The sequence below is a fragment of the Ctenopharyngodon idella genome, chromosome 10 (assembly GCF_019924925.1).
Source record: "Ctenopharyngodon idella isolate HZGC_01 chromosome 10, HZGC01, whole genome shotgun sequence".
NCBI classification, from domain to species: Eukaryota; Metazoa; Chordata; class Actinopteri; order Cypriniformes; family Xenocyprididae; genus Ctenopharyngodon; species Ctenopharyngodon idella.
The window spans coordinates 12,227,546-12,255,377 of NC_067229.1; the positions used below are offsets into that span (position 1 = coordinate 12,227,546).

The window sequence follows — 27,832 nt, forward strand, 5'->3', positions numbered from 1 at the left end:
TGTAATACACTTCCCAGCATTTGAAAACGAGGCTGCGAGGGATAAACATATGTTAAAGGTTCGTTTAATAGGCGTTACCTAAACTTTGTAAATTAAGTCAATTAAATATATATATATATATATATATATATATATAAATGTATTTCTATTTTCAGTTGGCAAAAACTGGTTTCTTATACACTTTATGCCATATTTAATTTGCAAATGAGGCTAGGGATAAACATAGTCATGGCCAAAAGTTTTGGCAGTGACAAATTTTGTGTTTTGCAAAGTTTGCTGCTTCAGTTGTTGTGGTGTTGATTTACATTGTTTATGGTGCAGAGTGATCAGATGCATTTTAAAATAGCAAGAAGCTTTATGGGCCAGAAAATTGAACTTTAATCCCAAATTTTACTGTTTTTTTGGCCCTGGCACAAAATAAATAGCTAGCATCATTTCACTAATCATATCATCAGCACATGGGAAAGTGTGAATGAGTACTAGTCAGGTGAAATCACTCTATCATTCTGATTGCGGACTGTTTCTATAAAATGAATGAGTGAAGAATTGCTTAATGGTATCAAAAAGTCCTGCAAAAGCTCCTAATGATCCAGAGGCATATGGTGATGATTTGTGCATTTTCCAGCACGATGGAGCACCATGTCACAAGGCAAGAGTGATAAGTGGCTCAGAGATCAGTACATTGTAATTTCTGGATTTGTGACCAGGCAACTCCCTGGATCTTAATGAACCTGTGGTCAATCCTGAAAACAGGCAGAAGTCCCCAAAATGTGATCAACTCCGAGCACTAATAAGGCAAGAATGGATCGCCATCAGTCAAGAAGCTGATATCCAGCATGCCAGAGCGAATTGCAGAGGTTATGAAGAAGGGTCAACAATATAAATACTGACACTCGGCAAATATTGAATGTTTTGCCAATAAAAGCCTTTAAAACGTATTAAATGTGTATCATTGTTTTCCAGTATACCATAGAAACGTGAAAAAAATAATCTACAAATAGGCCTACTGAAGCAACAAACTTCGTCAAACACAGAATTTGTCACTACCAATACTTTTGACCACGACTGTTAAGTCCTATCAATAAGTGTACCTTGAATATTAAAAATACGCCTTTGCAAATTGTTTTCAGTTGGCAAAAAATGTGGTTTCAGACGGTAATGCATTTTACGCCATTAGACTACTTAATTTAGAAACGATGCCAATGCTACTGTGTTTAAAGTTTTACCTTGATTTCGTTAAGTCAAATAAACATTAAAAATACGTCTTTCCAACTTATTTTCAGTGGGCAAAACTCCGGAAAACAGTTTTGTGAAAAGTAAAAGTGATTTATGATCGTGCAAAACCCTAAACAGACTGTCTCTCACAACCTCGTTTCCTTACCTGTACCATGGTTCTTCGATTAATAAATACCATGACAGTAAAACACCAATATTCGTATTGGCATTGTACTTGAAGTACTTCATGCCTACTACCATGAGAAATGCCCAAATTTACCTCATTATCATCGCCTCACTACATACAACTAGCCTAATAAAACAAATGCTTATTGGTCAATACAGCACAGTCGATAGTAACAGCAATTCTGTGTGTTCTAGCATTTAATAGAATTAAATTATTTTATGATAACTTAGGCCTATTTTAAATAATCATTATCTTTTAGTTCGGTGAGGCCCTCTAGTGGCCCCCAAGTGCATGAACCACTGATTTAAGTAAAAGAAAGTGCTGGCAAATGATGCTCTTATATACCAACATGCGTTAATAAATGTATGGCATACTACTCAAGATGTACAATTGAAATTCTTTAATTATTATAAAATAAAGGGTAGGCTACAAGGTGTCACGTCAACAAGAAGCATTCAGATGACTGATATAGTTATGTGCCGCCCTCTTGTGGACATTGCAACAAACTTCAACTGACAACACTTCAGAATGGTACATGGTGGTATACAGCATAAACACAAAATGATAACACAAGCACAAGTGAAAAAACAAGCATAGAAAATAAAATATTATGTAATATATAGGTAATGCCAGAAATAATGCAAATTAGCAAACAATTAGCAAGACAACATTGTTTTCTCATTAAAAAAAAACCCTTTGAAAGTAGAAATGCAGTCCGTTCTGAGTGAAGATCATTTACATGAAAATCATTTTTGGCTCTACAGTAATTTACACTATGTGGGGAAAACAGAAATCCCCCTTTTCAAACAGGGTCAGAGCTGATTTTTGAATGCTGCTCTGGTGAAGTGATAATATTATTACATTTTTTTACTGGTTCTGATTAAAACATCTGAATTACTGCATGTATATTTAAATTCGAAAAAATAGCTGGGAAAGAAAGTGTGATGCATCGCCTGTTAAGTAAAACAAATATAATGCATGTTTCATTTAATATGAAGATTGCATCTCCCAATTAAAAAAAAGAATTTAAGACATTAAAAAAGATGGGGAAATTATCTTATCCATTCATTACTGATGTCATGTTGTTTCAGAGGCTGATTGCTTTTCCCCTCTCCGGAGTCTCTGTTTGGACCAGGCTGACTGGAGTAAGCGCCCTTCTGTATCCCGTCCCTCTCCATAGCTGTGTATTCCTCCGAGGTCTCTTTGGGCTCTTCCATTGGTGAGTGCTGCAGCATGTGATGGCTGGGGGTCGTGGCTGAGAGCATGTGATCAGGAGAGGTGCGCTCTGATTTGATGCTCAGGTTGAGGGAGTGGTGTGGCGGTGAGGACGGGGAAGAGCACTGCGAAGGATAGGAGCAGCTTCCTCCTGATGCCATCCTGTGGACAGTGACAGGAACATGATGTGCAGAGTGTCTTTGTAATAAATAATTATGAATGAAAAATAATTATTTATAATTATAAACTAAAAATAAATATCAATTAAATAACATAATAAACTAAAATATAATTTTTTTTTTTTAAATAATTCAAAACATTATATCCTGTTTTATTATGTTATGTATGATTAATATGTGTAATATGGTAAAAAAAAAAAAAAAAAAAAAAAAGTCTCACCCAGGGCTGATCATGGACTGGTGAGCATCTTGGTGAGACAAAGGTTGCCAGGTATTCATAGAATTGCGTTGAAAGCCTACAGTGTAACTCGGGTGGCTGTATTCTAAGACAGAACGTGACCGTTAATGCTTTCTTTTAACCGTATTAACAGTATTTTTGTTACTGTATTATTATTTTGCAGACTGTGCTCTGAATAAAGATTGGGCCCCACCTGAGGCCCCGTAATTGCCCAGACTGTGCCCCAGTAAGCCTGTCTTCCCCATTGCCATCATGTGACCCCCAGCATGCATACTCTGATAGAGTGCTCTCTAGATGGAAACAAAAGAACAAACAACATTAGTTTATTAAAATGATATAAAAAAGTATATCAGTATCATTAAGTTATGTTATATTATATTATATATAATGAATTAATAATAGAATATAATAATTTATAAAATTGATATGACAAATATTATTATTAGATTATTATTAGATTATATTATATAATTATATAATATATATTTTATAATGCATTTATGATAAAATATACTTTATTAAAATCATTATTGCATTGTTATTTATTGGACATTTAAATAGAATTATATAATATAATAATTTATAAAATTGATATGACAAATATTATTATTATACAATTATATTATATTATATTATATTATATGATATTATATAATTATATAATATATATATATACTTTATAATGCATTTATGATAAAATATAATTTATTAAAATTATTATTGCATTGTTATTTATTGGACATTTAAATAGAATAATATAATATAATCATTTATAAAATTGGTATGACAAATATTAATATTACAATTTAATACTACATTATGCTATATTATGAAATGTCTATAATATAGTATAATATAATATAATATTTATAAAATTGATATGACAAACATTAATATTATAAATTAAAACTACATTATGCTATATTATGAAATGTCAATAAAACAGGAAATACACACACACACACACACACACATTCATAAATACAATGATTTATAAAAATGTATATGAAAAATATTAATATTATAAATGTATTATTATGTACTTCAACGAATTTATAATATAATATAATATAATATAATATAATATAATATAATATAATGGTAATACTTATTAGTTAATTTATTAACTAACATGAACTAACCATGAGCAATACATTTGTTACTGTATTTACTAATCTTCATTAAAGGGATAGTTCACCCAAAAATAGAAATTCTGTCATCATTTACTCGCCCTCAAGTTGTTCCAAATCTGTATGAATTTCTTTGTTCTGCTGAACACAAAGGAAGATATTTTGAAGAAAGTTTGAAACCAGGGCGCTTTGGGGCACCATTGACTTCCATAGTAGGAAAAAAAAAATACTATGGAAGTCAATGGTGCCCCAGAATTGTTCAGTTTCCCACATTTTTCAAAATATCTTCCTTTGTGTTCAACAGAACAAAGACATTTATACAGGTTTGGAACAACTTGAGGGCGAGTGAATGATGACAGAATTTTCACGTTTTGGTGAACTATCCCTTTAATGTTAGTTAATGAAAATAGAGTTGTTCATAGTTTGTTCATGCTAACTAATGAACCTTATTGTAAAGTGCTATATAATATAATATAATATTGAAATATTATGCTCAGTTATGATATGTCTATATTTAGAATTATCATACATTAAATCATATTTTTCATAAATAAATACATTTGATTGTACATGAGCATCTGCTTTATTAAGCTTTTTATAATGTTTATTAATGATTTATTTACACAAAATAAATAAAAGGAGTTACTAGGAAATGTCCTCTAAGATAAAGTTGCCTCTTCCACTATACTAAAGTTATGTACATTGACATATGTAAAGTTATGTATAGTGACAACAATACAGTCATTTCTGTGTATAAGTGAGTACTTTTGTAGACTCTCTCACTGCATTGGCCAAATTGCTGCGGGTTCCACACAGTCCGCTGTGAGCATCAATGCGACGTCCATCACTGGTCATATTCAGAGGGGGCGGAGTCTTCATCTCCAAGGCCTTGCTCAGGTTGCCATGAGAAAACATTGAGTAGCCCAGACCTTCAGAGTCATATGGGAAGTGAAAAACAAGATGTGGTTGAAATTATATTTTCAGTTTCTCTCTCCCGTTCTCTCTGTCACTCACTGAAAGGAGAAGTTTTCCTTCTTAGACATTGTTTACTCGCTATCTATGCTTGCCACCTGTATGGAAACACATTTTACTGATAAGTGTAAACTTGTCTTGATGTGATGGCTTTGAATGTCTTGCTAAGTCTGATTTCATATAGCTAGCATTTATGTATCTGATATACACACAATCAAATGTTTTGCATAATTTGACAAAATTACAGATTGATTCGAAATGAAAAAAATTCACTTTTTAAGTGACATTTTTCTTGATTTCTCTTTGTTTTCTTCACATGTTACATTTTCTATTTCATCACAAGTTTTAAGCAAGTAAACTTACTTTTGAAAACACTTTTTTATGGACAGTATTGATGGACAGTCATTTTTGAAAATTTGGATCAACATTCCACTCAATAAATATTGAAATTAATTGTTTTTCACTTTTTATGTAGATAGTTTTAAAATGTAATGATAGTTTTTTTTATCATAGATTTTCATTTTTAAATAAATAAACTAATAAAAAAACAAACAAATAATTGAAGAACATCTCATATTTCATCACGACTCACAATGTTGTCTCCTTGGTAAACAAGTATGCTAACTTTTGAAAAAAACGTTTTATAAATATTTAAATGAATTGTTTATTGTTACTCTTTATCGTATTTAAAAATAATAATAATAATAATATTTCTCAACATGGAGTTTCATTTTTATCTCAATAAATAAATGTTTAAATAAATAGCATTTCAAAAGTACACAAAGCATTTCAAAGACCATTTTAATGTGACCTTTTGACCCAGAAAAAGAAATAATGTTCATGCAAGAATCAAGCCCTGGGACATAAAAGCAGCCATAGTTCAAGAAAAAATCCTCGCACGTTAAAAAGCCTGAACGTCTACCTCTACATCAAACTATTTTGTATCTCTTTTCAAAACCACCGTCACAATTAGAAGCTGCATTCTGATGCATGTGACACTTCTGCTAGCTTTTAGCGCAGGATTCTGACCACAGGTCTCTTTGAGTAGAATATTCCTATGCCGCACTACTAATAGTAATATGGAGGCGCTGCATCAAAGTCCAGCAGGTGTGACATTCTGCTCAGAAACCACAGCTCTGTCTTCAGCTACTGTTTCATATGTGTGTCTGTATGTATGTGTGGTTGAGAGGGAGGGCTGTTTCACATGAGAACTTCCTGTGCGCAAATACTAAAATACTCGACTCAGGGAGCTTTCCCCACTGCCTCTTAGTGTAACACCATCCGACAATGACTATAATAAGTACAATACGGTAAACGGTTTTAGTGGTTCGTCTCTAAAAAACATTTGGTGGAACAGAAATACGGTTTATGAGGTACATATATAGTAGTTTATGTAGTTAAAACCACACTATGTAACTTTTTTTTGTTCGAAACAAACAAAATTTAAATAATGACTGAGTACCCCAACTAACAAGGAACGTTCTCAGAGCTTTGGATAATGTTCTGGCAAGGTTCTCTCAAAGTTATAAACAAACGTTCTTCTAGTAATCTGGTCTTTAATAATGTTCTTAAAACATTGTTCATGGAACGTTTTACTTCTGAAATGTTGTTGGACATTTGTCTAACGTTTTTGTAAATATTACTGCTAGTTTCAGAACTTTCAAAAGTAATGTTCCCATAATGTTTGCAAGATGATAAAATGGAATGTTTCCTTAAAGTTCGTATAACAACAACAACAACAACATTATTTTCATAATTTAATGGAAACATTAACAAAATGTTCATTAGAACATATTTTTGTTCACTGGGTACATCATAAAGCCATCATCCAAACCGTGTTTTGCCTTACGCTAAATGATTATGTTAAGCCTATAACAGTTATTTGTATTTTAGAGTTGTCGAGACGGATTTCCAGGGAAACCGTGCGTGTTTATGTCATATAGGTAAATAATGGCAAGAAGGACAGGCTAAGGCTATATACAGAAGTAGCTAGAATCCACAACAACTCGAAACTCGAACGAAAATAGACATTTGGGTGTTGACATGTTTTGTGGGCGGAGCCTATTGGCAGTAACAGTCTGTGGAAGCCACGGAATAAAAGTATAAAAAAATTTAATTTCGAGTTTATCTCTTCATTTTTTTCTTTTTTCTTTGATAAGAAAAATCAGAATTGCAAGATATAAACTCGCAATTGCGAGAAAAAACTCAGAACTGTGAGATAAAAATGTTCTAGGCTAGGTTTAAATGTTATCCATGTAAAATGTTATAGGTTTTAGTATTATTTCATGCTGTAACTAGAGATAATACATTGCCCACATATGTGAATATTATGTAGATCTATTGTTTACATCAAATCCATGCTTTAATGGTAGGGCTCGCAACCATAAACGTCTGTGTTTCACTTCAAAGGGCGATGACTCTGTCTGTAAAAATGAAAAAGACCATCTTCTTTTTTTTACATTTCGATTCTAAAGGCACAACAAGTCATTTTTAGTGGTCAGATCCTGTAAATATAGAATCACAGGTGTATCTATTTACCTACTTCTCACTCTCTAGTGTCTAGCACCCTGACGAAGGCCTGTTTGGGCTGATATGCACTGGTGTTTTTTAAGATGTAGCCCTGTCTTATAATAAAGGCTTTTTGCCTTTCTAACTATGCAAGTGCCTGGACGTGGCTTTTCTTGCTTTACCGCAGGATCTACCTACCATTTTTGATATTTTTATCCACTTCTGGAGCACCCAGGTGAAAAAAAGTACACTTCTATAATGAACTTAAAGTGCTCTATTTCCGCGCACTAATTTTGTACTTAATATCCTAAAAATTCTTCTTTAGTACTTCTTAAGATAATCTTAAGAACATCTAAGTGTACTCAACTGTGCTATTTTGAGACACCATGAAATATGAACTAAAATGTGCTTTTAATATACTATCTCTGTATACCTGTAATACCACTTGTAGTACACTATGGGTTCAAATGTACTATAAGTGGTATCTAAATAAATTTTTTAAATACAGAGATAGTATATTAAAAGCACATTTTAGTTCATGTTTAGTTTCATGGTGTCTCAAAATAGCACAGTTGAGTACACTTAGATGTTCTTAAGATTATCTTAATAAGTACTAAAGAAGAATTTTTAGTACATTAAGTACAAAATTAGTGCGCAAAAAAAAGAGCACTTTAAGTGCATTATAGAAATGTACTTTTTTTTTTCACCTGGGCACCAATAGTTTTGTTTGTGAGATGTGCCCCTGGATGATATATTTTCTTTGATTAAGTCATTTTTTTTCTCTTATTTCGTGGATTTTCCTCCACTCGTTACCACTTTTTCTGCCATCACAATGCACTACCAAATGGTCTATAGACCTTATGTAGCCCCACCCATTTTCAGTGCTGCGCTCGTTGTGTTTTGTATTTTTGTATTTCCACAGCATGAAGGTAACATCTTACGGATTTATGAGTGAACCGCTCATTTTAAAATCTTCTCGTTCTACTGACATTTGTTATGACATTCAAACATTACAATGCACATGATACGTTCCTTAACTCTACAATAAGTAAATCCACTTCACCAGTTAATTACTCTTCTACAGCGACGCCATAGAAATATACAGAACTACCGAAAAAACGGAAGTTCAAAGACAAAATTCTAAAGATGTCTGCACACTTGTTTCTCTGGCAGATAAGGTCTATATATAGCAGGGGTGTCCAAACTCGGTACTGGAGGGCCACTGTCCTGCAGAGTTTAGCTCCAACTTCCCCCAACACACTTGCCTGGAAATTTCTAGTATGCCTAGTAAGACCTTGATTAGTTGGTTTAGGTGTGTTTAATTGGGGTTGGAGCTGAACTCTGCAGGACAGTGACCCTCCAGGAGCAGGGCTGTTTATGTTGGTAACAACGCCAATCTCTAAAGCTGTTCCTATTTTACTTGCCTATAAATCGCACTTGCCAAGTTATAGTGTCCACCGTTATCTGATATGAATAGCAATTGTTATGTCTACTGCCAGCATTGCCAAACTTTTGTAATGGTCTTTAAAAAAATTAATTGAAGTTACATTGTGTAGCTTTAAATATAGAAATAGCCTTAATTTTAATAGTGAAAGATAAGTCTAGTAATGTTATCAAATATTTAGAAATGTCTTGGCTGTTTTAAATGTCATGGACCTTACCTGCATGTGGTCCCATGAGAGCTGGATGAGAGTTGGAGCTGACAGAACCGGTTGAGCCCGGCCTGGTGCACAAAGGTTTGTAGGACGGAGTCCGATGGGCACCTAGGTTTGGATTGGAGGAGTTGCTGTAGCCGTTTTCAGTACTTGGACCCATAACTTCTGAAGGGAGGAGTGATGGAGCCTGTGAATGGATTTATAACATTACTTCAGAAGAACACATATGCATTTGGTTCATTTTCGGTTCAGAAATTGTTTTCTGAAAGATTCTACTAACAAAATAGCGTTGCCGAGCGATGGAGAGGTCCATGCCGTCGTGATATTTCTCCATTCCCATCGGCACGCTGTCTTCATGATCAAGCTCCGAACTGTCCAGCCCCAAACCTTTCCTTCTCAAAGTCTGGAGCGCTCAGAAAGAAAGAGGGTGGAAAAGAGGAGAAAAGAGAGAATAGTATGAAATTGGGGTGAAGGAGCAGAAATTGGATCAGGGCATAGGCCGAATTCGAACCTCCATCTCCAATATGAGCACTACAGTTCTGCTAGGCCACAGCTCTGATATGATTCGCTGTTCTATAATTCTCTAATGAAATAGTAAAAGACATGTAAAAAAAAAATAATATAATAAATTTTACTGTATAATAGTGTAATGAACCCCCCCCCCCCCCCAAAAAAAAACCCACATGTATGTATTTTTAGTTTGTGAACCCCTTGCAGAATCTGTGAAAATGTGAATAATTTTAACAAAATAAGAGGGATCCTACAAAATGCATGTTATTTTTATTTAGTACTGTCCTAAATAAGAATAAGATTTTTACACATGGTCCACAAGACAAAAAAAAGCAAAAAAAAAAAAAAAAAAAAAAAGCTGAATTTATAAAAATGACTACTAAATACTGTGTGTGGTTACCTGGATGATCCATGACTGTGACTGTATTTTTGTTTTGTGATGGTTGTTTTTGAGTCCCTTGTTTGTCCTGAGCAGTTAAACTGAGCTCTGTTCTTCAGAAAAATCCTCCAGGTCCAGAAAAATTCTTCAGTTTTCCAGCATCTTTTTCATATTTGAACCCTTTCCAGCAGTGACTGTATGATTTTGAGATCCATCTTTTCACACTGAGGACAATTGAGGGACTCAAACACAACTTTTAAAAAAGGTTCAAACATTCACTGATGCTCCAGAAGGAAACATGACACATTAAGAGCTGGTTTGAATTGTTTTTGAAAGGTAAATTGTACTTAATTTGTCTTCCAGAAAACATGTACATATCTTCTGTTGTTTCCAAAGGGCAGTACTAAATGAAAAAAATTGATATTTAAACAAAATAAGAAAAATTTGGACATCTTCATCCTGTTCAAAAGTTTTCACCCCTGGCTCTTAATGCATCATGTTTCCATCTGGAGCATCAGTGAATGTTTGAACCTTTTTTAATAGTTGTGTTTGAGTCCCTCAGTTGTCCTCAGTTTGAAAAGACGGATCTCAGAATCATGCAGTCACTGCTGGAAAGGGTTCAAATATGCAAAAGATGCTGGAAAACTGAAGAATTTGCAGGACTTGGAGGATTTTTCCTGAAGAACAGAGCTCAGTTTAACTGCTCAGGACAAACAAGGGACTCATGAACAACCATCATAAAACATAAAAACAGCCGAGCGTGGATCATCCAGGTAACCGCACACAATATTGAGAATCAAGGGTATGCAAACTTTTGAACGGGGTCATTTTTATAAATTCAGCAATTTTTTGTCTTGTCGACTATATGTAAACATCTTTTATGTAAAATATCTTATTCAGGACAGTACTAAATCAAAAATAACATGCATTTTGTATGATCCCTCTTATTTTGTTAACATTATTCAGACTTTCACAGATTCTGCAAGGGGTTCACAAACTTTCAAGTAGCACTGTATATATATAAGTGCAACAAAAATATATAGGCTATTATTTTATAACTAATATATATATATATATATATATATATATATGTATACACACACACACACACCATTCAAAAATGTGGGGTAGGAAAGTTTTTTTTTTATGTTTTTGAAAGAAGTTTCTTCTGCTCACCAAGGCTGCATATATTTGATTAAAAATACAGTAAAAAACAGTAATATTATGAAATATTATTACAATTTAAATAATACTTTTTCTATTTGAATACATTCTAAAATGTAATTTATTCCTGTAATGGTAAAGCTGAATTTTCAGCATTCATTACTCCAGTCCTCAATGTCACATGATCCTTCAGAAATCATTCTAAAATGCTGATTTGCTGCTTAAGAAACATTCCTTATTATTTTCAATACAGGCAAATCTACATGATGTTCAGGCCAGCTTCATTTTGATAAAATTCTTATAGTACATCTATATTGTGCCTGTTTAAAATTGGGACTTTGTTTGGTTACGTTACAATTAAATTAAGCAAAGTGAAACCGTAGCGGTAGCCCACCTGATTTGTTGTATACTATTAATGAAAACGATTCAGAAGGGAGAGATTTGACATGTACCTCCAGTATGTCAGTGTTTGTACGGCTCTCGTGAGGTTCACTGTATTCGGTGTACTTTAACAGAACTTTGTCCATATCAGTGCTGGCGTACTGGAAAAGACGGTTAGTGCTGTTGAAGATGATGAGAGCGATCTCGCAGTCGCACAACACGCTCAGCTCGTAGGCCTTTTTCATCAGCCCAAATTTGCGCTTGGTAAATGTCACCTTGAAGAAGAGAACAAACCACAGGACTATTGTTACAGAAATGTCTGATAGATGCCACAAAGCTATGATGGTTTGACTTCTCACGCTGTGTCTTTTTGGAGTCTTTTTTTGGACACGTTGTCTCTCCTTTAGCAAAAGCCGTGTTTCTCACCTTGAGATCACTTGCCCTGGATTAAAATATCGCTTTCTGATGTTGAGCAAAAACTATATTAATCGTTAATCGGGTGTGAAAAATTTAGTCCTGATGGTCTGAAGAGAAACAAAGACCCATGTTTTTGTTTTTTTGGCCCATTTGCGGAAGATAAAGATATATGGATTAAAGTACAACATGAAATCAAAATCAAAAGAAACATGCCTGGTTTTAGCTTGCACAACTGATCGTTGCATATCAGTCTAAATGAAAAAAACTTTGTTTTATATTATAAAAAAATTCTTAATTTAAATATTAATTTCTTTGTCCCTAAAACAACATTTCGGTTGCCAAAACCAAAGCTGTGTGGGCGGAATAAAAAAAACAATATTCTCTTATAATACAGGCTAACATCCACCAATCAAATCATGTTAAAATCAAGCCCCAGCCTACACAATTTCCTACTAAATATTCAGTTTTACACAGAAAACATTTGAATGTTATTTCATGTTGAATTTAAACAGCGTATGAAAAGAGTGAAAAGAGTACTGACCTGTCGATTTCGCTGGTCAAGAATCCGAGATATCTGTATTTTCTTCCGCCCCATGATGCTTTGTGTTCGGAATGGGGTTTTTTTCTAAACCAGCAGATGGACAGAAATGTAAAAAAAGTCATTTATTATAAGAATGTGTGGCATGTGAAACACTTTTTTTTTTTTTTTTAATGTTTATATAATTTACAGAAAATAACACCCGTGAGAAGTAGAGCATGATATATTAAAAAAATACAATATATTTTCTGTAGTATTTACAAAAAAAAAAAAAAATACAATATACAATATATTTTGTAGTAAAATATTATATATCTATATGCACAACAGTTCACAATACTTATATTTCTGCAGAAACATATGTATTGCTTTTGTAAATATAGTGGGAACTGCTCATGTGTGATGTTCAACCAATACCAATTTCCACTCCAACTTCCCAACCAAGGGTTACGGACATTTGTGTACTTATACCCTCCAGAGGGTTAGCTGGGAGTAAAGTTAGCCCAGGCGCGCAGGCTAACACCCCCACAGTCTGGGTTATCCCAGCTCAAACATGAGCGTTTCCACAGGGCACGGGTTAAAAATATGTCATCTCCATTTAAAGGTAGAGTAAAGATAGCATTAGCGTTACAACCGCACTTAGAATAATAGTGTTTCAATGAAGGGAAAGTTCCTGTCCACCCCCTGTTCTCCCATGAGCGAAATGGACACCAACAGTTGATTTTTGGGTCGGGGAGGGGTAGTAAAGCTTCTTAGTTTAGGGTCGTCATTCATCAGAAACTGAAAGGTTTTAACCAATCAGAGATCACTGGTGATGCATTCCACAGATCTTAGCCTGGGATTGCTAGTAGCTAAAGCTAACAAAAAACAAAACAAACAAACAAAAAAAGAAAACATTACAATTCTCCACTCAACAAATCTGCTTTGCTAGTTCAAAGCACATTTGATGGTGAAGTTGCACTAGAATAACTATTTTTAAAGCTAAAACGCTAGTAGCTAACAATTTGGTGAGTTACAGTATTGTAGCATCTGCTGTTAGCTGCATTTGATGACACTGAGATTCTAGTAGCTGACATAAAAAGCAAAAAAAGAAAATATCTTCATGTATCTGAACAAGAATAATAGTCATTTTATGTTGATAAGAAGCACAATTCATTTGACACAGCAAAAAATCAAGATGTGTACGCTAGGCTTGTAGCTTCACGTAGGCCTATAAATCAGTGAAATACAATCATAAATTTGGCTTTGCTAATGTATTAGCTATCAATTGCACTGGGAAATGCCTTTCAGACCTAGGCCTACCCCTGCTGATTGTTAGCATAGTGGCTAACTGATAAGCTAAAATCCCCATGGCTTCAGCTAGCTTTTTTTCTCTCATGTTAGGCATGTGTAACCACATCTATTTTTAAAATCTCAAAGCCAATGGTTTACAGAGAGAGCGCCGCTGTTCCCACGATCCATGAGTGCCCGCTGCCCTCACACCCACCCCTTGGCACACAGGCAGACAAGTGGAGGAATCCTTGTTTTGTGCCATTATAACCATATAAAGAGAATACCAGTATGATATTCTCCGTACACCCACAAACACACACACCTAAAGGATTTGACAGGTGGCCTGCATCAGGGTCGGGCAGTTGGTCATGAGATATAAATGTAATGCGGGGAAGTGAGAAGCATTTGTGACAAGATCGCTATCACCAAACTATGTGTTGGGCTAAGTTTAAAGTTCCTCAAATTTGTCAGTGCATTTGTTGCTCACAAACCAGTGCGACTATAAGCGAAATTACAATGTTCATCTTTAACTCTGGTTTTCAGTGACTTGTCTCAACAAACTGATTTGTGATGCTATAGTAGACATAACCACAGACAGAAATGTCATGCACAACACACTCTAATGGCAATTCATAACTAATTTAAGTTTTGGTGAATTGGTGGCGCATTTGTACATTCTCATTTGTATGTTTTCATATGATCTGCTTATGCTAACCAACGGTTATAGGGTGAAAGTCGCACATTTTCATATTAATCAAATTGTACGAACCCAACATATATATGTTTGTTTGTATATATATATATATATATATATATGTATGTGTATATATGTATATGTATGTGTGTGTGTATATATATATATATACTGTGTATATATAGTACACAAAAACATTGTAACATTTTCTCAAATAGTACGAAATTATATGAATTTGTCACTAATTCGCCATATTATAAAATAGTTAGCTACATTTTCTCATGAGATGGAGTTTTCTATTCAGATTCAAATTTTTGAGCCAAGTGTGAGACAAACGCTGAATCACCTTTAGTCATCAAGCTTGATAATAAATCTCTCTCTATATATATACAGTATATATATAATTATCTACAGCAATGCTATGCTAAAACAAATGCATTAAGAAAACTTCTATTTTACTATTTTAAATAGATAATAATAATAATAAATTGTTACATTTATATAGCGCTTTTCTGGATACTCAAAGCGCTTTACATATGGAAGGGCGAATCTCCTCAACCACCACAATTACAAAGTGACAAAATGTTAAAAAAATTGTATTGCTCAATTTACTTTAAATTAGCTAATACATACAGAAAAAAACTTTTTAAGTGTAATTTACTGATTCAGCTGGACTGCACATGAAATTACATTAAACAACAAATTAAAAGACGTAGTACGTAACAATGCAACTATTGCACCTCTGGATCCTGTCTGCCCTCGTGTACATTCAGCTTCCTGTGAGATTCTCCCAGAGGCCAGACAGACTGTGGAAAAGCATACACACAAACAGTGGCAGTGTTACACAGCACTCGCTCTGGGGCCGGAGGGAACTAATTGCTGGGTCTCTCATGGGGCAACACCACCAGAACTCCAACAACAAACACCTTTGTAGTGACTAGTCAAAGCTGTTGGAGCAGGGGAACGCAAATAAATGAGCTCTAGAACACTAGAGTAAATAATTATTTGCTAATGGACGTCAAAACTGTTTCAAAACCATATGCAACTGGCACCTGTAGCATACAGACACTTCAGCTGTTGGTGGCTGAAGCCAATGGTTTGTATGTGCATGTATCGGAGGGATGAGAAACCTGTGTGAGCCAAAAATAGTAAGTAAGACTTATATTTGCATACCAAATGACAAGAGCAAACGGTCTAAGAAGCTCAAGAAGCAAAAGGAAGGCTACATATGCTTTCTAAATGTTTACAGTACAACATTTGTGTTTTTATTATTATTAAAATGCCTAAAAATAAATGCACATCAAGTCAATTTTAAGATATGCGCTGGACGTATGGTTTCTGTATTTTGCAAAATGCAGCAAGGTCCCTGGGGTTTAAAATTACATCCAGGTGCAAGAACATATATTAGATAATACAAATGTGTTTTGTGCAGAATTTCACCCTTTGGTTGACCTTTGTAGGCTGTTCAAGTGGAAAAGCATGCAACTGCAATGTCTAGGTTTGATTCACAAGGAGTGCCCACACTACAAAATGTTTATTTGCAAAATAAATAAATAAATAAATAAATAATCTGCAAAATCAATAAATATAATTGCATATCCCAAAAGAATAAACATCTTGAAATAACACTAAAATGGTAAATCTGCACTAAACCAGTGTGTTAAGAAAAAAGCGTTAATAACACTTTATGTAATAAATAAAGCATTCTGCGTTAGTTTCTCACATTCTCAAGGTAACACACAGATGGTGGCTTGATTAAAACTAGTGAGCGAATGAAAGGCCTTGTTTTTGTGCTAATGTTCTATGCTTCAAATATTTAATTGTATATATTTATTTATTTAACTATGATTTTATTTTGATATAAAATATTATGCAATATATATATATATATATATATATATATATATATATTCATGTGTGCATGAAATATAAATAAATTATATATATGTGTATATATATATATATATATATATATATATATATATATTGGACAGGTTGAACTATTTATAGAACTTTAATATTTATAATAATATATTCACATATTATATATATATATATATATATATATATATATATATATATATATATATATATAATTATTATTATAAATATCAATACTTCTATAAATAGTTCAACTTGGCCAATAACTTTCCTATTCCAGGGTGACTCATATGTAAGACTAAACGCAAAACTATAGTTAGCTAAACAGTTATATAGTTAGCCTATATATAAATAGATTTGAAAACAACAATATATTTTACCTGGTTTTGACAATTAAACAGTCGGTTGAGTCGTTAAGAACAGCGTCACCAGTCTGCAAAAGAAGATGAATCAGTTGAATGAGTTGGTTGAGTTCACATCACCTGATGATCGTCGAGCGCTTTTGACAACAGCTCATCTCCAGCTGTTCATACTGTAGCAGCATCTTGCAGAGAAAACCACGCCCTCTCAGCGTTTGCATTGGCTGAAAGAGACGCCAATCGTCTCCAGCTGTTCCTACAGCAGCGTCACCATGCAGGAAAATGGCACTCCCCTCTGGCGTTCCCATTGGCTGAAAGAGACGCCCATCATCTCCGCCTGTTTTCACCGTAAGCAGCAGCCGACTGCTTCTGAGTTTTGCACCCGCCTCTGTCGAGTTTAATTGGCTGCAAAATACGCCATCACTTTTATTCTGTCATTCATGGAATAAAAACCTCATCCGATACTCTAAATAGGCACTTAAATATTAAGTGTACAAGGATTATAGTTTAATGGTGTAGTTAAAAAAGAAGAACTAGTGCTCTCTCCATAAGAACGCTGTCGTTTATAATGTGTAGCACATTCAACGTTATAAAACTACCGCGATGAAGCCATTAAGCAACTTTGAATCACCTTATAGCCTATTAAAATTAATAACACAATAGAGACATGACCACATTAATCGAGGATTAAACTGAAGCTCCAAAGCTAGATTTTCTGAGCAACACTTTATAATAAACTTTCATTAAGTTCATTATATTATATTTCATTATATTTGATCTTATCACTGACACCCTAGAATATCTGGAGTTTTGGCCTGTCAAATTTGCTTCACATTTCATTTTTAGAAAATAAATAAATAAATAAATAAATAGTTAACTTATATTGCATGTATAACACTGTTCCAGAAAAATGTCACTTTCTAAAGATTTACATTGATAAAATAAATCTAAAATTTGCTAAATACCTCTATCTTATTTTATTAGCTATAATTATTTTTACAACAGGTAATCTCAATATATATATAGCCTAGTCGATTTCATGCAGGGGACAAAACTTCATTGCAAGTATAATTTCATCTCAACATGTAATGTAACTTTAGCTATTTCCATTTATAGTGTAAACTGTCTTAGCAGAGTTGCACAGACTACTGTCCATAAAAAGTGACAATAAGATGCAAATCTACTGTACACACTGTAAAGAGGTTACCAATATCTCTCAGTATTTCTCAGTGGCTTTAGTTCCCCTCTGAGACTTTAATCTGCATGTCATCTGATGCAAGAATTAGCAAGTTCATGTCATGCTCCTGAAAGTCCCTCAGCATCCCTCCTGCAGGAAGCTCAATGTTTTCGGATTCCCTCCAGTCTGGAGAGAATGTAAACAATGATTTTAAAAGGCATATTGAAAGATTAAAAGAACCATTAATATTAATATTAAAAGAACCATTTTTTCCACTATAAAGAACCTTTTGAGCAATGTAAATAAATATTGCAAAAGGTAGTTTTACAGTGATGCCACTAGTCCCCCAAAGAACCATTTTTACGTAGTGTGAGGAACATTTTAAAAATCTAAAGAACCCTTTTTTCACTATAAGAACCTTTTGTCCAATGGAAAGGTTCCATGGATGTTAAAGGTTCTTCAAGGAACCATAGATGCCAATAAACCTTTATTTTAAAGAGTGTGTGTTCTGTAAAAAGCCTCTGTGACCAAACTCAAATGTCCAATAAAGCTCTTTCTGATTATGAAATAGGTGAGAAAGTTAAATAATCAGACAGAATCATAATTTTGTGACTTATATCATCAGCCTAGTGATTTCTGGGTTCTTTAAAGCATCATTATAGGCATCAAACTAGTTATTTGTGGTACTATAAATGTTCTCCTATGGCAGTGGGGTGTAAACACTTTTTAACTTTATGTAAAGTGTATAAAAAATTTATAGTGGTTATTAATGTAATTATAGCCTACATAACTGGGTCTCAATCAAATAAAGGAAACTCTGGAAAGTGTCAAGTGTCAACTTGTCTTTTTTTTCCCTGAAACTTCTCACTTCTGCTTTTGACAGCATCAGCGGCCTGAAGTTTTTGTACATGTGGTGAGTCTCTCGGATTCAGAAATAGCCTCTCTGGTCAGCGTTCATGTTTAGGCGATTCTTCAGGCGATGTTTTTTTTTAGTGTCACGCTTATCACGTTAAGCACAGCGGCAGACCTAGAGTTCCCATCAGCACATTCTGAGCAAAAAAAAAAAAAACCCAACTGTGCATTCAGAGTTAAGGTAACAAGCAACATTTCACCTTTATGCAACTAAGCTTAAATACGATATGACACTGAAATATATGGCAATTTTTAATTATATTCATAAATAAAACATTCAGATTATTACTAATAAAGGCCTACCGTTTGATGCTCTTAATGCTTTTACACCTGTAACATACAAAAAGAAAAAAGAAAAAAAAAAGAGTGAAGATGACAGTTTTTCCGTTTTGATCAGGATGCTTGTATAAAATGTCACAATGCTCAGATCAACTTAAAATCAAGCATATTCTCAGAAATCAAAACATGAATGACTGTGATGTAAGCTATTCTTCAAAAAGCTTTCCATTGCCTTAACTAAGCGTGCTCTGGAGTGCAATACTCGTCTCTAAGGCAACCAAAGCAAAGCTTTATCAGTTTTAAAAGGGAGCAACTGCTCCTCTATTTGCACCACTTTCAAAACACATTAAAAAGACAATGCAGCCACTGGGTCGCGTATACCTTAGTGCTCTCAGACTCTGGTCTAACCATTCTTCCCAATCAATCTTTCTTGTCATGTAGTTCATTTTTGTGCAAAATAATGATTCTCTATATATACATATTTTTGTGGATGCTGTGAATATGCACTGTTTTATGGTGAACTTGTCATGCAAATTGGCCCATTTTACTCAAACCCATTGAATGAGGGGAAAAAAGTATTCTAGAAAGTTTATAGTCGTAAAATAAGAAAAACTAGCTTTAGAAAAATAGAAATAAAAAAAGTCATTTGTTGCTGCTGATGAAGTTTTTTTTTTAAATACTGTGTATTATAGTATATTGTATTTATTTTATATAGTCCTATAAAGCAAAATAGGGGAAACTTCGACCATATTCTCGATTGCGTTTGTTGACAAACAACACAAACTTGTTAAAATATATTAGGCTCTACATTTTAAGAACTAAATAATAATGAGAATAATACAAATTTATAAAAATTATAATAAAATAATTTTAAATAATTAACAATAATAATATTGTCATTACTGTTAATAATAACAATATTATTGTTTCGCTAATGCTGATGCACGCAAATAGACTTTAATTAGTGCTTTACACCTGTTGCATGCACTGGATAACAAAACTTAGATGGCATAGTAAGCGCATTGCTTCCTTGAGAGAAGTTTAAACTTTTCAAAGGCCAAATAAGTGCAGGACGAGTAAGTTGTGGTATGTCTTAGGCGAATAAATCCAAATAAAAAGTCCATTGTTGCATGAAAATGCTTCTAATCTGGGGATTTAAAGTGGATCACATGCTCTGACTGAACAACAGCGGCACGAGAGCACGCGCATTCCACAGCAGCCTCTCGCGCATCGTTTGTTTTGCGCCTCAAGAAAACCGCGAACAGAAAACATAGTGAGAAGATAGCGAGGAAAAGTGGAAAAACATCATTTTTGATGGACTATTGCGGGTTTAGGGGTTTGTTTGTGTAGAAAATCGGACTTTTATTCACTGTCGGACATGACGCATTCCTACAGTCAGCGTTCTCTCTTGGTACTCACGTTTTTAGGGATTTTATCCGCAATAATGTCCGCGTTATCCGTCATTTTGATTTGCCAGCTCCAAACGCAACAGGCTGCTATAAAAGATTCGCCTACTTTCGTGTCGAGTGAGATCACAGCCGTGTTGATACCTGTTTCTACGGTCCTCTCAGCCTTGTCCCTAACACTCAACTTGAGCTCAGTTGTTGTGTGTTTGCTTCACAGCTATTTCGCGACTGAAATATGCCGAGGAGAACCAGATACACAAAGGTAATGGAGAAACTTCCTATGTAGTTACTTAATAAACTAATTACAGAATATCGAACCAAGTGAGTGACATAAGAAAGAGCGATAGTACAAGCTCACTTTTCAAGCAAAACAATACCCAGAAAAGTTTGTTAGGTCTCAAATTATAACACAGTAATACTCTTCAGACAAAATTGGATTTGGAAACAAAAATCATTTGTGGTTGTAGAACTTGAGTGGAACATTTCCATAGTACATGTGATAAATCACACCTGAGTGAATGTGAGGTAAATTGACTTCATACATCCTAAAAATCACCTTGAAAGTCATTGAAATGAAATGACTCAGGAAAGTTCAGCTTATTTGTGGCTCAGGTATCCAAATACTTTTGGGGGCCATTGTATATCAAACATAACTGACATTTACTGGACCTTTGAATGTCATATTGAGCTCCAGAACCTTTTTCTAAGCTATAAACCAGATTTTTAACATTTTAAATGATTTCTGATTCAAAGTACAAAGGACTTGTTGCTTTACATATTCTATCAGGTCTTTGAAATCCGTCTATTTGTTTTGCAAATTGAGGTCCTGCTATTAGTCCTCACAACTTATTTTGTTTATATCCTAAGGGCCGATTGGTTTCTATTGGATAGCAGGATTGTCCGGCATGTGACCATTGGACTGTTTTGCCTTGGAGTTTCAGTTTACTTAGCTGGTAAGTGCACATGAAAACCGAAAAGTCACAGAAAAGTCAAAACATAAATTATTAAACTGAAAAACTTTAATTATTCAATTCAGAATATACACATTTACAGAACATAGAACAAGTAGATGTATGGTGCAAAATATGAATAAACTGTAACCAAAACACCCAAAGCAGCTTATAAATATTATACGCCAATCCTTACATCTTTTATACAAAAAGATGTCATCTTTTTCTTTTTGGCTCTTTAGTATGGAAGCCCATTTCCATCTAAGAGTAAATAAAATAGTGGTAACTACGATTTTATATCTTCCAGTTGTGACTTTATATCTCATAAATGTGACTTCATATGCCGCAAGGTAACATTAAATCTCACAACTGTGATATTTTCTTCACAGTTGCAACTTTATATTTCCCAATTGTGACTTTACATCTCACAAAGTTATTAAATTTTGCAGTTGTGATTTTTCTCTCTCTCTCTTGCAGTTACAGCTTTATATTTCCCAACTGTGACTTTACTTCTCACATTGTGACTTTAAATCTCATAATATAACTTTATATATTACATTGTCAAATTAAATCTCGCAATTGTGATATTTTCCTTGCAGTTACAACTTTACAACTCACAATATTACTGACCTTACATTTCACACTGTGACTTCGTCTCATTTTTAAATTAAAAATTAACTTTTTTATTTTTAACTCGTAAATGGTGTTCCATACTTTAAAGTAGCATCAATATGACGTGGTGGCACCAAGTGAAAGTGGCATATGGTTTCATCCAGTTCTTCATCAGTGATCAAGTTTATATCCCAGAGCTGTGCTTTTCTCCTCCATCCTTAAGCATGCCAGGATCCAAAGCTCTTTTCCTGTAAAAAACAACAAAAATAACAAACAAACAATATGTTAGTGTATATATTTATCATTCAGAAGTCATAGTATGGAGTGATTTGACATTAATATTTGATTTTTTCCCCCTCACAGCCATGTCTATTTACATGTTATTGGTGTTTGAAGTCGAGACCGGCATAGCCAGTGTGTGCGTGCTCTCCTCGGGTGTTCTCATTCTGCTACTTATCGTTATTCACTCCCTAATACGGGCCGCACATACAGCCAAACACTTCCGTAGGGAACACACCCACACCATGTACCACAACGACCCTGAAAACAGCCTTGGAATCCATACATCGAACCTAAGCATTACGGAAAAGCCAAGGAGGCAACACAGCTTAGCCAGCCTTCATAGACATTTCATCAACCCTGCTCACATCGATCCTAAATCGCAGTACTCACCATCCAACGGGCCTCACGTTCACTCTAGCGATAAGGATGGCTACAGTGGTGGTGGGAGCGGACGGACACACCGGACACTTTCGACAGACTCTGGCCTGTTTCACACACAGGCAAAACCCTGGAACGGCGTCAACAGCGAGATGAGATCTATACTAGCTCGCAAAGCCACGGTCAAGGATTCAACTTTAGTATGAATAGTATCACATCTATGTGGCTATATATGAAGTGCCATATATATATATATATATATATATATATATATATATATATGTAGCACTTTATAATGTCTATACATTATTGTCTTAGAAGGCGGCTCAATTATTTATGTGACATTTAAAGCAAAATATGTAAAAAACTATTTTTTTTTGTACACTTAATATCACCTTATAGGTGTTAGAAATCACACTAATTGTTAAATTTTAAAATAATATTGTGAAATTACTACTGAAATACTTGAGAATTTGTGTAGCTGTTATTGGATAATGAATGTTTTCTTTTACTTTTGCTTAAAATACATGTTTATATGTGTTTATTCAATGCACTGCAGCAAACGTGATGTGCTACAGAAAACTACAACTATAAAAATGACACTTAAATTACATATACTACATTATAATAAATTAAACCGATTTTAATTGGTATTTAAAATGTGTCATAATAAATCATGAAATACAATGACAAAGTTTCTGAACTTTTAACAACAATTTTGTATATAAACCACTAAATTACTACTAACACTGCATGTGTGATGTAGAAAGACACAAAAATGAAGCAAAACTAACCTTGAAGAAAGATTTCCATGAGTCAAGGTGGTGTGACTGAAGTGTGTGTGGGTGTATCATTTGGATTAATTGCAGGTTTCACATCACTGAAGCCACATGCATGTTTAAAAACAGAAAAAGTGAGCAAATTAAAAATGAAGCAATCAAGCAAAGAAAAACTGAAGAAAGCATGAAAATGTCACATTTACATTTAAAAGTGAAGTGACATATAAAACTCCAAAAAAAAAAAAGAGAAAAGAATAATAGTGAATGGATTAAAAATGGATAGTGACTACAACCTTCGTCCCTGCAAGCTGCTCATCTGTTCCTTCAGTGAAATGGCTTGGCGCAGAAGACCATCAATGTTCTTGAAATAGAGGCTACTATTTGTCATGCTTTTAACCGCGCTGAAAGAAAAACAGCCATGAAGTATGTACATAATATAAATAATCAATTTGTCTGTTTATGTATCGGAAATCTCACCTGCATGCATATTCAACAGTGTAGATTGCGCCCTGACTCTGCTCCTCCCAGCTCTGCATGTCTGTCTACAAATTCATAATTCATTACAACACTAAAGACAGCTTAGGATGTACATGTGTTTAATTGTTAAATATTATTTAGCTGGCTAACAAAATAATAATACTACATTTTAATTATAATGTGCTTTTCTCATACCTAAAGCTCAATAAGAACAGAGTGTAAATACAAGACAATAATAATAATAAAAACAAATGCACAACATAGAATAGAAAACACTAACACCCTATTAAAAAGCATAAGTCAAACTAAACAGTATAGACAGGGGTGCACATAACTTTTTTGGTCTGGTTCTCAAGGGAGCACCTGGAGATGTTGCTTGGTATTCACACTTTACGTGACACACTTATCCTAAAAGCTGTCCTCATCACTTTCGTCCTGGCTGCTCTCCTCACTATCTTCTTTTCTCTCGAACATGGTTGATGATAATAATGATTTTTTTTTTTTAAATAACATTAATTTTCACTTTAAGAAGGAAAGCACGGACCGAAAACCTGACACACATCCGGTTTCTTTCTCAACTTGTTCATTTATGACATAACCGAGAGGTATTTTGCCGAGACAGGTATTTTGACATAATTTTGTGTGTATGTGTCCGTTCAAGGGCAAGTAAACGCAAATGAGGAATTAATTCTGTGTTCGAGTGCTGTCCGTCTCTTTCTCTCTTGCGTGCGCGCGTTTCGGGGGTGTGAGGCTGTGCTCACAGATAACAGCTCGTGAGGCACGATTTTCGCCTCTTCTTCCGCTTTTAAAATCGTTTAAATGTGTTAATTGGCGAGACAAAACACGTCCAAATGATAAACTTTCACTCTATGATGGGTAAATTTAGCAGTTAATCCGCAAATCACATCCGTGCTGAACCGTTGGACCTTATCCGTACGGATCACGGATTAACTGCGATCCGTTGTACACCTAAGAACACACTTATCAAGATTGTTATCTTACCAGAGACGCAGAAAAATCTCCATCTCCAGTAAGTAAACGTGTCCCTGTGAACCGGTCCTCAAAAATGCTGGTACTCAAAAGCGCTTCCCTCCATGTTTCTGGTGCGCAGCGTTTATTTTTACCGCGCATGCGCACCTGCGTACCACTTATGTATACCCCTGAATATAGACTATTTTAAAAAAGAAGAGTTTTTAATAATTGCTTAAAACAGATGAGGTTGTGCTGAAATTGAAGTCTTTAAAGGGTTAGTTCACCCAAAAATAAAAATTCTGTCATTGTTCCCCCCATCATGTCGTTCCACACCTGTAAGAACTTTGATCATCTTTGGAACACAAATTAAGATATTTTTGATGAAATCTGAGAGGTATATGATTCGTCCATAGACAGCAATATAATCAACACTTCCAAGGTCCAGAAAGGTACTAAAGACATCGTTAAAATCATACGCTGTTTACGTTCAGCGCTTCCAGGTTCTACGTCAGAACGGCGACTCGTTATTGGCCGGCTCCTGCGTCAGCATCACAGTCACACCCGTGCGTTGTGGTTCTCACGTGAATGGCGTCAATACTGAGCCCGAGTTCTGACATAGAACCTGGAAATGCTGAACGTAAACAGCATTTGAGAATGACACAGAAGAGAAGATATTGTTGAATAAAGTCATTATTTTTGTTTTGTTTTTGAGCATAAAAAGTTAAGGTCGAACCACTGCAGTCACGTAGAATATTTTAATGATGTCTTTAGTACCTTTCCGGAACTTGAAAGTGGTGGTTAAATTGCTGTCTATGGACGAGTCATATACCTCTCGGATTTCATCAAAAATATCTTAATTTGTGTTCCGAAGATGAACGAAGGTCTTACGGGTGTGGAACAATGAGGGTGAGTAATTAATGACAGAAATTTCATTTTTGGGTGAACTAACCTTTTAAAGCCTTAGTGAATAATAAACAAATCAGTAATATATTACACTCCAGGACACTGCTTCCAGTAAAATCAGTCTGTGAATTTATAAGTGCTAAAGTTATAAAAGATAAAAATATGCTGCAAAAAATCATTTATAATATTTGTCGTAAGGCAAGTCAACACCTGAAAATCCGTATTTTTGAGCCATGTGTGTATTCTATATTGTATCAAATGGAAAGTGAAATGCTTCTACTGTGGCATTTACTATTATAAGAAAAAAAAGTGAAATTAGATTCTAATATAGAAGCTAAAAGGTTAATAACTCGCAAATATCTTTCAAAATTACCAAATGACAGTGTTTGGGCAAATGTACTGTCTGTATCCCTTTAATATAGGCAGTGCTGGGTAGTAACTTATTATATGTAATCTGGATTAGATAACTAGATTCCAAAAATTAAATAATTGTAATTAGATTATATTACGTTTTAAAATACTCATAATCAGAATACAGTTACTTTTTTATGGAATTCATAATTACTTAATATTCACAAAATGGCAGTATATTATTCAGAATTCAATGATTCTGCCTAATTCTTTTTTTTTTATCTCCTAAATTTTCCTTTCTCAAAAGTTTTGTAGAATTGCACACAGTCTAGTCAAGTGACTATGAGAGGCTGCACAGCATAAACAAATAAAATATTTCATCTTTTTTTTTCTTCAAATTATTCATTTCTTATATAGTTTAACTTTTTATGATTTAATGAATTATTTTATTAATGTAATAGATTACCTTACTAACTACAGTTTTTATTATGCAATTTGTATTCAGTAATGGACTAAAATTTGTAAGTGATCTACTCAGCACTGAATATAGGCAAAGCAATATCAATCAAACGCATAAAAACAACGCACCTTATGTTGCACGAGCTCTGGTAGGGATCTCCTGACGTGCTCTTGTAACCTATAAAGCGCTATAGACGGTTCATTGGCCAACACATACATACTCTCGGTGAATTTATCAGTCACTGTAGCAGAAATAAACAAAACAAGCGATCATTATTTCTTCGTCAGCTTCGTAACAAATAAGATTTAAACACATAAAAGGTGTTTAATAACCTCAGTTATGTAAATTAAATCTCATGAAACATGAATCAACATGCATACGAATTCTGAATCTAGCTATGGTACGTTACCTCTTTTTACTTTTAACTGCATTTCTTGATCCTCCATTTTTATTATTAATATACAAAAAAATAAACGTACGACATAAATTTCCTTCTGTATTATCACAGCACCGCTGTTTCCCTATGATTGTGCTCCCAAAACATCATCCGTAGGAACACCAGCCCAACAACTAGTTCCTAGTCACTAGTTCGAATCTTCTGAATTGACTCAACAAAGAGATTCATTCACTGAATCGTTCAGTTGCTCTTTCTGCAAATGTACTACAACATTTATGAGTCATCGAACGATTCGTTAAAAATACCGACAAATAAATATTATTGAAATTGTTTTTCAACTCTACTACTAAGAGATCCCAGAAAGAGTATATAACAATTAAAGCATCATAAGCGTTCCCCTAAACAAGACAATAAAGAAGATTTGTTTTTCAGCTGCTGGGCTGACTATTACAAACTCTTGAAAAAGCAAGCAAGCAAACAAACATACGCCATTTTATATAGTTACAGTGCATGGTTATCAATCACTGTACACATTCATAATTCTCCCAGCCTAATAAAGATTAAATTCCGATTAAAAATATCTACGCAGTGAAGGGGGCGTAT

At 34.2% G+C, this 27,832-nt stretch overlaps 3 protein-coding genes across 6 annotated transcripts; 1 reads left to right on the forward strand and 2 right to left on the reverse strand.

Moving 5' to 3' along the window:
- Positions 1-1,787: 1,787 nt before the first annotated feature.
- mef2b (myocyte enhancer factor 2b) lies at positions 1,788-18,384 on the reverse strand. 3 transcript variants are annotated; one of them, XM_051909339.1, is made up of 10 exons: positions 16,916-18,384; positions 15,395-15,460; positions 12,692-12,775; positions 11,805-12,008; positions 9,580-9,702; positions 9,306-9,486; positions 4,930-5,093; positions 3,228-3,324; positions 3,017-3,119; positions 1,788-2,779 (listed from the first exon to the last, which is right to left on the reverse strand). In XM_051909339.1, exons 3-10 carry the CDS (start codon positions 12,743-12,745, stop codon positions 2,455-2,457), a joined length of 1,251 nt encoding a protein of 416 aa, XP_051765299.1. In that variant the 5' UTR covers positions 12,746-12,775; positions 15,395-15,460; positions 16,916-18,384; the 3' UTR covers positions 1,788-2,454. The 3 variants fall into 3 exon arrangements, with proteins under 3 accessions (XP_051765299.1, XP_051765298.1, XP_051765300.1); XM_051909338.1 differs by lacking the exon at positions 15,395-15,460 and having other exon boundaries at positions 16,916-18,377; XM_051909340.1 differs by lacking the exon at positions 15,395-15,460 and having other exon boundaries at positions 4,948-5,093; positions 16,916-18,185.
- Positions 18,385-20,446: 2,062 nt separating this feature from the next.
- Positions 20,447-23,577, forward strand: tmem221 (transmembrane protein 221). The gene is made up of 3 exons (XM_051909341.1): positions 20,447-20,930; positions 21,536-21,621; positions 22,594-23,577. Exons 1-3 carry the CDS (start codon positions 20,641-20,643, stop codon positions 23,094-23,096), a joined length of 879 nt encoding a protein of 292 aa, XP_051765301.1. The 5' UTR covers positions 20,447-20,640; the 3' UTR covers positions 23,097-23,577.
- On the reverse strand, positions 21,666-27,710 carry borcs8 (BLOC-1 related complex subunit 8). Of its 2 annotated transcripts, XM_051909347.1 has the most exons (6): positions 27,242-27,662; positions 26,961-27,073; positions 24,147-24,211; positions 23,963-24,070; positions 23,685-23,770; positions 21,666-22,478 (listed from the first exon to the last, which is right to left on the reverse strand). In XM_051909347.1, the coding sequence occupies exons 1-5, from the start codon at positions 27,276-27,278 to the stop codon at positions 23,707-23,709; spliced, it is 387 nt and encodes a 128-aa protein (XP_051765307.1). In that variant the 5' UTR covers positions 27,279-27,662; the 3' UTR covers positions 21,666-22,478; positions 23,685-23,706. The 2 variants fall into 2 exon arrangements, with proteins under 2 accessions (XP_051765307.1, XP_051765308.1); XM_051909348.1 differs by lacking the exon at positions 23,685-23,770 and having other exon boundaries at positions 27,242-27,710.
- Positions 27,711-27,832: the final 122 nt, after the last annotated feature.